This window comes from Homarus americanus, unplaced genomic scaffold (genome assembly GCF_018991925.1).
Source record: "Homarus americanus isolate GMGI-L3 unplaced genomic scaffold, GMGI_Hamer_2.0 scaffold40841, whole genome shotgun sequence".
In the NCBI taxonomy this organism is placed as follows: Eukaryota; Metazoa; Arthropoda; class Malacostraca; order Decapoda; family Nephropidae; genus Homarus; species Homarus americanus.
The window spans coordinates 425,516-441,721 of record NW_024739413.1 but is presented as its reverse complement, the minus strand read 5'-3'; the positions used below and the strand labels follow the sequence as shown (position 1 = coordinate 441,721).

The 16,206-nt window shown below is 39.9% G+C and overlaps 2 protein-coding genes across 4 annotated transcripts; both read left to right on the top strand.

Moving 5' to 3' along the window:
- Positions 1–480: 480 nt before the first annotated feature.
- LOC121874770 (cuticle protein 7-like) lies at positions 481–3,535 on the top strand. 2 transcript variants are annotated; one of them, XM_042379061.1, is made up of 3 exons: positions 481–584; positions 1,837–2,043; positions 2,454–3,535. In XM_042379061.1, the coding sequence occupies exons 1-3, from the start codon at positions 570–572 to the stop codon at positions 2,646–2,648; spliced, it is 417 nt and encodes a 138-aa protein (XP_042234995.1). In that variant the 5' UTR covers positions 481–569; the 3' UTR covers positions 2,649–3,535. The 2 variants fall into 2 exon arrangements, with proteins under 2 accessions (XP_042234995.1, XP_042234996.1); XM_042379062.1 differs by having other exon boundaries at positions 491–584; positions 1,840–2,043.
- Positions 3,536–7,216: 3,681 nt separating this feature from the next.
- On the top strand, positions 7,217–10,260 carry LOC121874771 (cuticle protein 7-like). Of its 2 annotated transcripts, none has more exons than XM_042379063.1 (3): positions 7,217–7,319; positions 8,611–8,817; positions 9,228–10,260. In XM_042379063.1, the coding sequence occupies exons 1-3, from the start codon at positions 7,305–7,307 to the stop codon at positions 9,378–9,380; spliced, it is 375 nt and encodes a 124-aa protein (XP_042234997.1). In that variant the 5' UTR covers positions 7,217–7,304; the 3' UTR covers positions 9,381–10,260. The 2 variants fall into 2 exon arrangements, with proteins under 2 accessions (XP_042234997.1, XP_042234998.1); XM_042379064.1 differs by having other exon boundaries at positions 7,222–7,319; positions 8,614–8,817.
- The last annotated feature ends 5,946 nt before the right edge of the window (positions 10,261–16,206 follow it).

Here is a 16,206-nt window from a genome sequence, read left to right as displayed (position 1 = left end):
TATTTTTATACAACTCTCAACACAGCATCTCTCGACATACATACCGCCACACCCACTTAAACAAGTTTGAGAATTTAACATCAGTTCCTGGCCATTCTGGGAAGCTCTGGGACAATTACGTTTGCACAACTCTCTGGGGTCGGCTGTATACAGTGCTACACATCAGGGAGAAAGGCGAAGATCCTACGACAGATGGTTCCTGCGACATCTCTATAGCCCCGCTAACCCTCACTTTTCCTGAAGATGTCGTAACACCCCAACTCTTACTAACAAATAGCCATCACCCGCTTATTCTCTGATCATATCCAAAATATCCTTCATCATCCCTCATATTCTTCTATCCCACACCCCTAAATAAACATACCTTGAGGCCATAAAATACCTTAAGAGTGTGAAGTAGCCGGTGTGTCATATAAAAAGTAAAGTGGAGGACAATTAAGCGGCGTAAAGCTGCTGTTGCGGGTCTCGGCCTGTATAAATGTGCAGGTCGACAGCCACTAACCATCCACTACTGGAGCTCGTCTTCTCCTGACAACTACCTCCTCCTCCTCCCAACACACACAAGAGAGATGGCTGCATCAAAGGTACAAACAATAAAAACGTTATCTTTTCAATTTTGCTAAACAAAATGACACAACGGACGAAATTTTTGACAACCATACCAGGACAACAGGAGTCATCATGTTCAAATTATGTTTATAAATAACAGGTTTATATAACTCTGTATATCCCCAATGTATATAACAATCCTCAAGTTTTTGTCTTGGTATAACAATATAATAACGTGTATGAAAAGATATAAACTACTCTAATTAAATATTTACATCACTATAAGTTTAACTTACGACAAATCAATCGCGCACTCACATTACTGTTAAGTTTACACCGTTCTATGAAACACTCTAGCAGTAGTATCACACAGGCAAGTTTACTGCACCATATATTACTACCACAAAGTAAGACACACTGACACCATGAATATTGTTCCGTGTTAAGCTCAAGTATTAATAAAACAATACAATAATTGGTTATCTTAAAGAATATGAAGGCAACTGATAACATTAGTATGTAATAATTATTCAATTAATTTATCAGTAGTTGTTAGGCAATGCATCTTTTGTGATGACGCTGGACACAGCTGGATATGGGATATTATAATTAAATAATTAAAATGTTTAGTTTCTAAAGCTTAAAGTTTTATCTTGTGAGAAGAAATGACTGCATATAACCTGTTCCCGAGTCCAGTAAGGATACAACCAATATTTTTGTCCTCAACAACCTAACTCCTACAGTTGCACCAGTGACCAGTAATACACTTCCGGTGAGTCAACCTAAATAAATAACTTCAAAATATCAAATGTACTGATACATGAAATGACCATTATAATTATCAAAGGCGGATCCCCCCATCACGGCCACTCGCCAGGAAATATATCAATCGAATTAGCTGTTTGATGAGTGCTGCTCACCCGTCACCATTCATTAACTCTCTAATTACATGTTCGCCACTCAGACCACCCCTCAATTAACGTGATTTTCCGTTGACGTAACATATTTAGGAATCACTAATTGCCAATCAGCGTTGTTAAATGTTTTACATAAAATAAGTAAAATCTGTCAAAGAATTTACTCCGCTTGAAATTGTAAAAATAATTATTTCAATATAAATAGTTGGGCGTCGTATTCACCCTGGTTATTACTTTACTGTAGCGCTGGCTGAGGCAGACACTGTATATTAGCTGAGGAAAGAACTGTATCAGCTGAGGTAAAAGGTATATGGCTGATGAAGGCACTATACTGCACATCACCCTCTGACATCTTGTACTTCCCCTCCAGCAGATGGTTCCCGTGGTGGTGCTGATGGGCGTGTGGGCGTCTTGCCTTGCCGTACCGCAGTATCCTCCCCCCCACCCACCACGGTACACCCCAGCCCCCTCCTACAAGGAGCCGGCACGCCCCTACAGCTATTCCTACTCTGTTAATGATGAATACAAGGGCCTGCACATCAGCGCTGGTGAAACCTCCAATGGGGCCAGCGTACAGGTAGGGGGTCAAGCACACCTGGTTATATGGTTACAACCTTCACATTATCACCTTAATCACGTGTACATGACACAACAACTCACCTGATCAGTTTGAGGACCTCGGTCACTACTGCTACACATTACACATTTAACTAACCTTTTAGTAGAATAAACCATTTAAAAAAAATATGTCAGAAGGTCTTTAGTTACCTGTTAATATTGCATCTACACTCTTTATTGTCAACAAACTTTGGACATAAAAAACAACGGTCTTATGCCCCACTGTTGTGCAGCTTCTGATACCCAATAGTATCAACCCGCATAAAGTAACCTCAGTTATCATTTAGCCTGTGGTAACCTACCGCATCAGGGTACCGGGAGCCACCTCTCGGCTACTCATTAATCGCTCGTTCTCCTTCGTCTTTCCAGGGGTCGTACCAGGTAGCCCTCCCTGACGGTCGCCTCCAGAACGTAGCCTACAACGCCGACCACTACGCCGGGTACAACGCTGATGTCACCTACACCGGGGAGGCCCAGCACCCACACGAAGCTCCCCGGTACCTACACGAAGCTGCCAGGTACCCACACGAAGTTCCCAGTCATCCCCCGGCCCATCACGGCTAGACCAACCATAACCAGCCCTCTCCTCCACCTGGCCTACTCTATTATATCTGCTTTAGCTTCCAGTTCTTTTTATTACCTTCGCAAGAACTATTTAGTAGTATGTTAACGTAGTTGTTCTGGAGCCCCGCTGTTTGTGGCATGGCGCTTTCTTTATCCACAGGACAGACTTCTCCACTACAAATTAATGAAGCCTTTAAGAATAAGCAAGATTTCATAAACAAAAATGAGAATTTAACGTTTTTTTCTTCATATTTTTAAAATACTGTTTCAATAAGATTACTCCCGCCCACAGCGTTTATTGATGTTAGATTCTTTTCAGCGATCCGTACTGAATGCTTCATTGTGTTTTTTAAGGACATAAATTACTTTATGATCGGTAAAAAGTGGTCAGGTCACCTACTTGGCTTCTGAGGCTTCACTGATCTAATGGAAGTCTGCTCCGTGACTCAAATTGGCACATAATGAGCTAGTCAGTGTTAAGGCAACAGGTGTGACAGCCGGCAGTGTCTGATCAGCTGAGGAAAACCGCCAACACCCTACACGGCCACTACAGCCCAACACCTACTACACTTCCCCACACAATATATTCATCTTCACTATATCTCATATTCATCTTCACTATATCTCCACCATCACAGCTTCCTACATCTACAGTATTACACACTCAAGAGTCACTATATTCCCAATAACCACTACACTCCCAAGTACAACCCCTACACCCCACACGTCCACTGGACACCCACTACACTCCCGTCAACACACTCAGACGCCGCTGCCATTTTACTTGATAAATTGCTTTGTTTAATATACAGTACAGTATTTTGTTTCTTGTTGAAAACTGTAGCACAGATTGCAAATACTTTGTAATAAATGTTATTAAAAAGTTACACTGAGTATGAGTGGAAATAAACCCCCAAACCCCCATATATATATATATATATATATATATATATATATATATATATATATATATATATATATATATATATATATATATATATATATATATATATATATATATATATATATAATCGAAGACAAAAATATGAAAATTATATTTTCAAAATGTTATCTCAAAGGTGTCAAGTTTATCATTGTAATAAATGTCAGTTTATCCATCAAATAATCCCGACAAATTCACACCATCGTGGAAAATGGCCGTAAAATGTTTATAATGATAAAGGGAAATGTTAGTTTACCTCTGCAGTATAAATGTTTATTGCAGTTACAAGAAGAAATCTTTTTAAGTGGTTCGCAATGTGCTCTTCTGTTTAACACACACACGCACAAAAAAATCCCCCCAAACACGTATAATAACTCCCACACGTATGTATCTTATACAAATACAAACATTCTCCGCAAAAAAACATACGTCTCGCCAAACACACAAAACACCACTCCCACAAACAAATACCTTCTCCCATGCAAACACATTCCTCAAAACTCCCGCTACAACACAAACACTCGCCAGGGTTCTCACAATAAAACTTCCCCTGACATATGTATCATGTTTCCTAATTTTAAAACACTTCATTATGTACACAGTGCTTATTTTATATGGCCACCGCCATTTCCTTGAAGCCATTGTAAATTGAATTTTGTCTTTTTGCTCACTGTTAAAGGCCATTGAAATGTGGTGTTTCAGGAAAACATATGGAAAAGTACTAAAAATAATTTAGTCATATAATTAGTAATGGGGGGGGGGGATATTAACAGAAATATTAATGGGCAAAGTTGAGGGTAGGAGGACCAGGGGGAGGCAGAGACCGGGATGGATGAATGAAATTAAAAACTGGGTCCCCAGAGAGACGCAAAATCTTGTAGGACTGGTAAAAACAGCCCGAGAACTAAATTAGATCAGGTATATCCGGCCGTGGAGGTGTTGTATTATGAAGCCTTAGCAAAGCGAGAATACAGGAATTCTACAGGAGAACTACCACATCGACATCAGTTCATCACACTACAACTTACCTGAAAGTTTACCTGAATTAAAAAACAACATTTTAAGATTAGCTTTTGCAGGAAGGAAGATGGACTGGCACCATCCAACAACATATCCCTTAAGCTAACAAAACGCGATGAATTCTTAGATATATATCCTCCTATGTTGTTGACTTCTTTACCAAACAAAGGTCCGGATCACACCAAACACAGACTCTCTACACAGAAGAATGCAAATGCTGCCACGAGAAGCTTATGGCTCTGGAATCTACAGTAGATGGTTTGAGTGTGATACCATCAAACGTTCAAAATATTCAGTAAAGCTCTGGACACAGAACACGCCACTGCCTCTCAATCTTCTCCCATATGTGCTCTTTTGGCTAATCGATATCGATATTTGTTTCATATATAATTCAGGTATGAAAAAAGTGAAATTAATCATGAATACTAAATATTAATGGTATCTTACGCAACTCAAGGACGATTGCCATAGCTATAAAATCCAGGGATATTTCTTATATCAGGAAGTAACAACAGCGAAAGTTTCTTAATTTTTCGAGACCTGAGTAAAAATCTAAAAATTTCCTTATCAATTGTAATATTTCATCACTTTACGAAATTTAGTTTTTCATATTTTTTTTATCATGATAACCCTGTACCACACACACACACACACACACACACGTGAAAGTGATACGCCACGCTCACTAACATAAATATAAATATTCCATTACAAGAAGTGTGGTTGACCACTCGCCACCCTCGAACAACACACGCAAAAATAAACTGTAAATTACACCAAACAAAACCCTAACAACGTGACATAAACACAACTGGAAATGGAAATATCTAACACAGAGTTAGAATGAACTGGAACTAAAATTAAAAATAAATAAATAAAACAACGTTTTACCAAAAATTATTCATGTAAAGGAGAATATTATTAGTTTCAATTCCTTAGCGATATATAATTTGTATGAAATTAAACAAAATCTTCAGTGTGTGTGTGTGTGTGTGTGTGTGTGTGTGTGTAGAAAACTATGTCATCGATGGCTAGTGTTATCATGATCCATCTTAGCCTATGTTTTGTTTTTCATCCTATTACCTAAAGTACCTAATATATGTATCACTTTGCTTTCAAGGATTACCTATAAAATATTCCAAGTTATATGCGCCTAAATGTTAACTAATTGAGAGCTAGTAGAACTGGACTTATTTTGAGTAGGCGGAAAGGACTAGACAAGGCACACTACACATTAGTTGTCCCGTATGTGGATTAAATTAATTGCTATGAGTCAAAAGTCAAGGTTTAAGTTACCTACATAAAGTAAATTTTCACCTCTATTAATACAGATCCTTGCTAGCTGACAGTCTTAATAGTCAACTTTAATTTAAGTCTTAAGTATAACATGCAATTAAGTCTTAAATGTTATTGGTAATTAATTTGTCACCTGTAATTACATCTGAGATTACTCTTTAGTAAAAAATAACCTGCAATTAGTTTGTCACCTGTAATTAAGTTATCTGTATCTAGTGTAAATCTGCAGAGTAATTTTTCTATATACGTTTTACCACAGAAAACGAATACATATTCCTAGATAACTTTCAAACCACAAACAATGAATGAACTTTTCAATTTGTTAAGTCATAAACATGTAATATACTTTCTCCCATGCATCTGTCAAACCACAAACAACTAAATAAGTTCCTCATGAATTTAAACCCACTAAGACACTCATCTATTCTACAATCATCATTTACTGTACCAAAAACTCATGCTATTTCAGATGATTTCTTCAAACCAAGAACAATGAATATTTCAGCATCTTTATATCTGCTAACATCAGATACATTTATTGAAATTTCTCTCTAAACAACAAGGACGCTTCTTTTCTAATCACATTTGTACCTTCTAACAGCTGAGCCACTTTCCATATACAGTATATCTCATTCCTGTAACAAATACGGTACACCTATATTTCAACCGGTTAACTTTAAGCACGTTTCTATACATCTCTTAATTAGGTAACACCAAAATATTATTTTGTTTGAGTTTTACCTCACTAATCAAATTAATGAGTTTTAAACAACGAATTTCAAACAAATTTAAGGTTGCAGCCAATGAATGACTTCTCAATACAGTATATTTAACCCATTAACATATTAATAAATTATTCTTTGCAATTCTTGACCCACACACCGTCACACCAACTTGGACAAGCTTAAGAATTCAACATCACTTCCTAACTATTCTGGGAAAATGTGGGACAGTTAAATTTACACAGGTCTTTGGGCTCGGCTCTATACAGTGTTACACATCAGGGAGACAGAGGGGAAGGTGCTACGACAGACCAAGACCCTCACTTTAGCTGAAGATGTCGCAACACCCCAACTCTTAATAACAAACAGCCACCACCCACTTATTCTTTCCTTCCATCCAAAATATTCTTCATCATCCCTATAACTATCCTATCCCATATCCCTAAATAAACATGCCCTGAGGCCATAATATACCACAAGAGTGTTAAGTAGCCAGTGTGTCATAAAACGAGTAACGTGGGGGATAATTAAGCGGTGTGAAGCTTCTGGTGGCCTGCTGTTGCGGGTCTCGGCCTGTATAAATACGCAGCTCGACAGCCACTAACCATCTACTACTAGAGCTTGTCTTCTCCTGACAACTACCTCCTCCTCCTCCTCCCAACACACACAAGAGAGATGGCTGCATCAAAGGTACAAACAACCCAAACGATATCTTTACAAATTTGTTAAACATTGACACAACTGACGATTTATTTTTACAACAATACCTAGAAAACAGGAGTCACAGTCTTCATATTCAAATTATGTTTATACACACTAGGTTTATATAATGCGTATATACGGCAATGTATAAAACACGCCTGAAGTGTTTATGCTATAATATAATAACGTATATCAAAAGATATAAACGACTCTAAATAAATATTTACGTCACTGTTAAGTTTAACTTATGACAAACCAAACGCACTCTAAAGTATATATGTTTTGGTGTAGTTAAACTGCCGCGCACTCACATTACTGTTAAGTTTACACCGTTCTATGAAATACTCTAGCAGTAGTATCACACAGGCAAGTTTACTGCACCATATATTACTACCACAAAGTAAGACACACTGACACCATGAATATTGTTCCGTGTTAAGCTCAAGAATTAATAAAACAATACAATAACTGGTTATCTTAAAGAATATGAAGGCAACTGATAACATTAGTATGTAATAATTATTCAATTAATTTATCAGTAGTTGTTAGGCGATGCATCTTTTGTGATGACGCTGGACACAGCTGGTTATGGGATATTATAATTAAATAATTTAAATGTTTAGTTTCTAAAGCTTAAAGTTTTATCTTGTGAGAAGAAATGACTGCATATAACCTGTTCCCGAGTCCAGTAAGGATACAACCAATATTTTTGTCCTCAACAACCTAACTCCTACAGTTGCACCAGTGACCAGTAATACACTTCCGGTGAGTCAACCTAAATAAGTAACTTCAAAATATCAAATGTACTGATACATGAAATGACCATTATAATTATCAAAGGCGGATCCCCCCATCACGGCCACTCGCCAGGAAATATATCAATCGAATTAGCTGTTTGATGAGTGCTGCTCACCCGTCACCATTCATTAACTCTCTAATTACATGTTCGCCACTCAGACCACCCCTCAATTAACGTGATTTTCCGTTGACGTAACATATTTAGGAATCACTAATTGCCAATCAGCGTTGTCAAATGTTTTACATAAAATAAGTAAAATCTGTCAAAGAATTTACTCCGCTTGAAATTGTAAAAATAATTATTTCAATATAAATAGTTGGGCGTCGTATTCACCCTGGTTATTACTTTACTGTAGCGCTGGCTGAGGCAGACACTGTATATTAGCTGAGGAAAGAACTGTATCAGCTGAGGTAAAAGGTATATGGCTGATGAAGTCACTGTACTGCACATCACCCTCTGACATCTTGTACTTCCCTCCAGCAGATGGTTTTCGTGATGGTACTGATGGGCGTGTGGGCGTCTTGCCTTGGCGTACCGCAGTATCCTCCCCCCCACCCACCACGCTACACCCCAGCCCCCTCCTACAAGGAGCCGGCACGCCCCTACAGCTATTCCTACTCTGTTAATGATGAATACAAGGGCCTGCACATCAGCGCTGATGAAACCTCCAATGGGGCCAGCGTACAGGTAGGGGGTCAAGCACACCTGGTTATATGGTTACAACCTTCACATTATCACCTTAATCACGTGTACATGACACAACAACTCACCTGATCAGTTTGAGGACCTCGGTCACTACTGCTACACATTACACATTTAACTAACCTTTTAGTAGAATAAACCATTTAAAAAAAATATGTCAGAAGGTCTTTAGTTACCTGTTAATATTGCATCTACACTCTTTATTGTCAACAAACTTTAGACATAAAAAACAACGCTCTTATGCCCCACTGTTGTGCAGCTTCTGATACCCAATAGTATCAACCCGCATAAAGTAACCTCAGTTATCATTTAGCCTGTGGTACCCTACCGCATCAGGGTACCGGGAGCCACCTCTCGGCTACTCATTAATCGCTCGTTCTCCTTCTTCTTTCCAGGGGTCGTACCAGGTAGCCCTCCCGGACGGTCGCCTCCAGAACGTAGCCTACAACGCCGACCACTACGCCGGGTACAACGCTGATGTCACCTACACCGGGGAGGCCCAGCACCCACACGAAGCTCCCCGGTATCCCCTGCCCTATCGCGGCTAGACCTACCATATCCAACCCTCTCCACCTGGTCTACTCTGTTATGGCTTCTTTAGCTTCCAGCTCTCTTAATTAGCTTCGCAAGTACTATTCAGTATTAAATGAAGTCTTCAAAACAGTAACTTTTACATTTCTTTAACGAAAATATTAGAAACTTCTTCATTGAACCTACCATCAAAGGGATTACTCCCCGCCATAAACAATGGCACCATTTATTGAGGTTAGAATTGCTTCAGCGATCTATACTAAATTGTTCTACTTGTTTTGTTAATTCCTACAAAGAGGCGAGATCAGTCACCTGACCTATGAAGCTTCATTGATCTGTCGGTGGAGTTCAGCGCTTGTGACGCAAATCGGTGCATGATGAACTAGTTAAGAGTCAAGGCAGCGGGTGTGACGGGTCAGCTGTGTCTAGCCACCTGAGCAACACCTTGTGGCCGTAACTTCCCTCACCCACGACCGCCAGAACCACATACGCCCACAATCGCACACGTGACCTTCACACCATCATAGAAATCCAAGAACATTTTCTTGGTCCACTAACGCCAGGAAACAGTCCCACCACAAGTATCAACACCCACGCCCACTAACACAGTCACCAAAAATATGACACCCACGTGCACTACTAACACACGCCCATCAGAAGAACAAAATTATTTCCCTTCACGTTAACTGCACACTGACAACCACTACACCCTCCCACACCCAATACACACACTACGTCCCACACACTCAATGGGCATCCAGTATACAGTACTCCCATTGCCATACACACGTCGCTGCCGTCTTTCTTGCTAACTTGCTTTGTTGTGGATAAATTTTGTTTATTGTTGAATACTGTTGCACATTTTCCAATAAAAGTTATTAAAAATGTTAAAATTGAGTGTATGTCTGGATTTCAACCTCTCTGTCATTACCAAAGAAAGTTAATCCTCTTCTCTATTACAAACAACGAGACCATTATCCGCTATAAAATTATACAGCAATAATGTACTTCATTATTCATGTACTCGGTAACTTCTATATACTTATATATGGAAATGTAACTAATTAACAAAAAACGAGAGGAATAACACACATACACCTCGCTCCATACACAAACACCTCCCTCCATACACAAACACCTCCCTCCATACACAAACACCTCCCTCCATACACAAACACCTCCCTCCATACACAAACACCTCCCTCCATACACAAACACCTCCCTCCAGATACACAAAACACACCTCCCTCCAGATACACAAACACCTCCTCCATACACAAACACCTCCCTCCTCCATAACACACACCTCCCTCCATAAACCTCCCTCCATAAACAAACACCTCCCTCCATATACACAAACACCTCCCTCCATACACGTCCTGATATCTTCAACTCGTGAACAAAAAACAGTGTACAAAGTGAAGCGGTCAGAATTAAGCTCCGAGTTACAAGGTTGTGTATCATTAAATTCATCCATAAAACTGCCTGAACCCTGAACAACACTGGTACATCCGGGTCATGAACCCTGAACAACACTGGTACATCCGGGTCATAACTGCCATTTGAACCCTGAACAAACTGAACAACAGTACTCCGGGTCATAAACATTTAACAACACTGGTACATCCGGGTCATGAACCTGAACAACACTGAGTACATCGGGTCATGAACACTGAACAACACTGGTACATCCGGGTCATGAACACTGAACAACACTGGTACATCCGGGTCATGAACACTGAACAACACTGGTACATCCGGGTCATAAACATTTAACAACACTGGTACATCCGGGACATGAACACTGAACAACACTGGTACATCTGGGTCATGAACACTGAACAACACTGGTACATCCGGGTCATGAACACTGAACAACACTGGTACATCCGGGTCACTGGGTACATCCGGGTCATGAACACTGAACAACACTGGTATATCCGGGTCATGAACACTGAACAACACTGGTACATCCGGGTCATGAACACTGAACAACATCCAGGTCATGAACAAAACAGAAACCTTATATTCTGGGAGACGATAACCGTTAAATATATCCAACAGGTGATAACGCTTAACTAAAAGGCATTTACTGGATCAAACTAACACAATTAACGCTTTAAAGTGTTCGATACATTTAGAGAAAAAAAATGGTAAAGTTTGTAGCCGACAGCCGTTACTGTCGTCCAAAATGGCTGGCGACTTTCTCAGTGCTATGGCGTCACTGAATTCCACTTGTATAAACATTTCTTCTGGAGAATTAAAAAAAAAAAAAAGTTGTATGCATAATTAACCAAAATATACACCCACATACATCTAAAGTGATAGTGGTATTAAAACTATACTTTCATAACACACCAAACTAATATATTTTGAAGTGAAAGTATTACCACATTATAATCTCAACACATACACACAAGTGCCGTACCTACCTTGAGGCAAAAGTAACATTAAACTAATTATATATCAATCTCACGGAGGTTATCGGCACAATCACCATCCATTTGGAGATTGAAGTCAGTGATTGGGAACGCGAACACTTTCACCATTCATAAGGGAATTATGATGCAATGACGTGGATTGGTTAGAAGAAAAGATTCGCTAATCCATGAACTAAGTTAGTATTGGACATAAATCAAAGAAACATTATTGATAAAAAGACAAACAATCCGATAAAAATGATTAGTAAAGATAAGCTGATAATCAGATGAATATATAAAAAAAAATTAAATAGAAAAATAAAAAAACAATGATCACAAATTTACCTTTAGAGGCGGTAATCACCCGAGTACGATAACTTAAATTAATTCTTTGAGTACAATGCTTTAAGTCCACGAGTACTATGTCTTTAACCCCCTGAATACAATACTAATCCTCAAGTCACAGTAATCAAAGGGAAAGAAATAACCAATAACAGAACACTAATATCAATAAAGAAACTAAACGAAATAAAAAATATAAACAGGAAATGGCGAAGACGAGGAACTGACAATAATGACAAATTAAAATAAAAACTTGAAATCAAAAGAAAAATTATACTAAAAATAATAAATAAAGGACTGATACAAATAAATAATAAAACAGGCAAGCAGGAAAATACAGAATAAAGAAAGAATTAAAAAAAAAACTTGAAAATCCAATAGGCAGGAATAGGAAAAATATTCGACAAAAACGTAAAATAAAAGTAAAAAAGAAGCGGAAAAATAAAAAAAAGATAAATTCAAAACAAATAAATAAAATCGTTGACCCTAAGGCGTGGTTCCTCAGACCTACACAAGGCAACACACTCACTCAGCGTTACCAAGAGGTCACCACGTTACCCCATTGAGCGTGACGGATCTGATGACAACTACAAACATTGGAACACCTGAAGATTAACCGCCCTAATCTAACCAAACCTAATGTAAACTCAGCTAACCAAAAGTAATCAAACCTCAGCTAGCCAAACGTAATCTAATCTAACCTAAATGTAATCTAACCTAATCTCATGCAATCTTACCCAACCTCATGTAATCTAACCCAACCTCATGTAATCTAACCTAACCTCATGTAATCTAACCCAACCTCATGTAATCTAACCTAACCTCATGTAATCTAACCCAACCTCATGTAATCTAACCCAACCTCATGTAATCTAACCCAACCTCATGTAATCTAACCCAACCTCATGTAATCTAACCCTAACCTCATGTAATCTAACCCAACCTCATGTAATCCTAACCCTAACCTCATGTAATCTAACCCAACCTCATGTAATCTAACCCTAACCTCATGTAATCTAACCCAACCTCATGTAATCTAACCCAACCTCATGTAATCTAACCCAACTCATGACACCATGTAATCTAACCCAACCTCATGTAATCTAACCCAACCTCATGTAATCTAACCCAACCTCATGTAATCTAACCCAACCTCATGTAATCTAACCCAACCTCATGTAATCTAACCTAACCTCATGTAATCTAACCCAACCTCATGTAATCTAACCCAACCTCATGTAATCTAACCTAATCTAACCCAACCTCATCCACCAGTCAATATGTGAAATGAGCTGGCGAGAGACGGGGTGGCTAATCTTCAGGTGATCCGAAACATTAATAAACGCACCAAAAATAATGAGACAAACAGGTGACAGACAGACAGACAAACAGGTGACAGACAGACAAACAGGTGACAGACAGACAGGCAGACAGACAGACAGACAGACAGACAGACAGACAGACAGAGAGACAAACAGGTAACAGACAGACAAGTCACATTCACCGACACCAATGTGCATGCTGGCGTAAAAAATCTTTCATAACTGGAGCCAATGTTGTGGGTCATTTAAATGTTACAGCCGCCACCACCACCACCAGAGGGCGTCAGTGTATTAGTAACCTGTCATAGATTTCGGTAACTCCCCCCCCCCTCCCCAGATTTCGGTAACTCCCCCCCCCCTCCCCAACTTTCCCTCCCTCCCCTGAGAGTCAGAATCCACCCAAAGCCGAGTTAATTTAAACTAGCCAATCATAGTGTATTCTAAATATTATCTATGCAATCCCTAAACCTTACCACACCTAACCTAACTTAACCTAACCAACCAACCCGACCGTAATCCTAACCTAACCTAACCAACCCAACCGTGATCCTATCCTAACCTAACCAAGCCAATCCCTACCCTAACCTATTCCAAACCTAACTTACCTTTAACCCAACCAAATCTTAACCTAGCCTAACCAAACTCGTGAACTTAAAACAAGATTCCCGGTTCAAATCTGAGCGTAAATCTGGAATTCTAATGGGCCTAACATTCGCAACTAAGCACCAATGTTGTGAGGTATATGAATGTTCAGTCACTAGGTATAAACACATTCAAAAGCTGAGGCCGATGTACACACGTATGACTAGATGTTTGCGACCCTTCCCCAACACCTGCCTGAAGGAGCCCACACCGCCCCCGGATATGAGGTCTGGCCTGTATGTATTGGTCCACACAATGCCTCCTGGGCGGTGATTGACAGTATGTAAGTCTTGATAATCACTCACACACACACACACACAGAGCAGCAATAACAACAACAAGCCAGCGAGACATCAACAAGCCTATGTATAACTTGTTACCATGACACAACGAACATGTGGTTAAGGTAATGACGTGGTGACCAAAACATGAGGACAGTAACAGGAAAATATCACTGAAGGTAGGCGTTACAGGTCATGGTTGAGTGGCCAGGTGCGTTACAGGTTATGGTTGAGTGGCCAGGTGCGTTACAGGTTATGGTTGAGTGGCCAGGTGCGTTACAGGTTATGGTTGAGTGGCCAGGTGCGTTACGTTACAGGTCATGGTTGAGTGGCCACAGGTTATGGTTGCGTGGCCAATGCGTTACAGGTTATGGTTGCGTGGCCAGGTGCGTTACAGGTCATGGTTGAGTGGCCAGGTGCGTTACAGGTCATGGTTGAGTGGCCAGGTGCGTTGGGTCATGGTTGGTTGAGAGGCTAGGTGCGTTACAGGTCATGGTTGAGTGGCCGGGTGCGTTACAGGTTATGGTTGCGTGGCCAGGTGCGTTACAGGTCATGGTTGAGTGGCCAGGTGTGTTACAGGTTATGGTTGGTGGCCAGGTGCGTTACAGGTCATGGTTGAGTGGCCAGGTGCGTTACAGGTTATGGTTGAGTGGCCAGGTGCGTTACAGGTTATGGTTGCGTGGCCAGGTGCGTTACAGGTCATGGTTGAGTGGCCAGGTGCGTTACAGGTTATGGTTGCGTGGCCAGGTGCGTTACAGGTCATGGTTGAGTGGCCAGGTGCGTTACAGGTCATGGTTGAGTGGCCAGGTGCGTTACAGGTCATGGTTGAGTGGCCAGGTGCGTTACAGATCATTATTGCTTTAATGCTGTACTGGCCTATAACGGACTCCAATAAACCCTGCAGGAGTGACTTTCAAATCCTAGCGGTAAAGGAACGACGTATAGTATAATTCCCACTCCACAAGACGTATAATAAAGAAACACAACAGTTTAAAATATTATAACCAAGAAACACAAACATGTACAATAAAAAAAAATATCTCTTGTGAACTAGTCACTTTCACTTACATAACGTCAGTTTGCCAATACTTAAAAAGTTAAAGAAAAAATAATGCTGGTCGAAATGCAACAATATCATCACAATGGTGGAGGGTGACCCAGACAGTGACGTAATGTACAGCACGTGACCAAAACAAGTACAATACGTGGCAGCGACAACGTGCTCAACCCCGAAAAAATAACACAGATTTATTTTATTTGGGGACACACACACACACGTACGCATGCAGGTACACTCCAAACAAGGCTGATGTATCGTAGAGTATTTAACGGGAGGAAGAGACAAAGGAAAAAAATGAGAAGAAAAGAACTTGAGACAGAAAAGAAATTATAAATGAAAAGAGAGCGAATGAATGAATTACAGTATAGCATAATCAGATTGGCTTTACAAAACTGCAAACATACACATTATAAGCTATTTTCTTTTACACACAAACACACACAGCCAATATCAACATGCCCCCTCTCAGTGTAGGCGCACAGTAACAATAATGAGAGCGCGGGACCTTCTATATATCAGAGGGGAAATACCCTTTTCATTGTTCACTCACGTCATAAATCATCTTTATGACTCTAAAACGACACACGTATACAGACGGTGAGGCAGGACACGGGGGAGTCTATCACTAAGACATGTGCCAGATAACGACGGTATGGGATGACACATGTCCAAGTATAGGAGAATTTATCACTAACACATGTCCAAGTGTGTAAGTCTCTCACAGACATTATATCACTCACTCACTCACTCACACACAAACACACTTTCTCAAAAAT

Bases quoted from the DNA above. Each gene is read 5' to 3' on its own strand.
- LOC121874770 (XM_042379061.1), top strand. The intron at 2,044-2,453 runs GTAGGGGGTCAA...TCGTCTTTCCAG, and splicing joins CCAATGGGGCCAGCGTACAG to GGGTCGTACCAGGTAGCCCT.
- LOC121874771 (XM_042379063.1), top strand. The intron at 8,818-9,227 runs GTAGGGGGTCAA...TCTTCTTTCCAG, and splicing joins CCAATGGGGCCAGCGTACAG to GGGTCGTACCAGGTAGCCCT.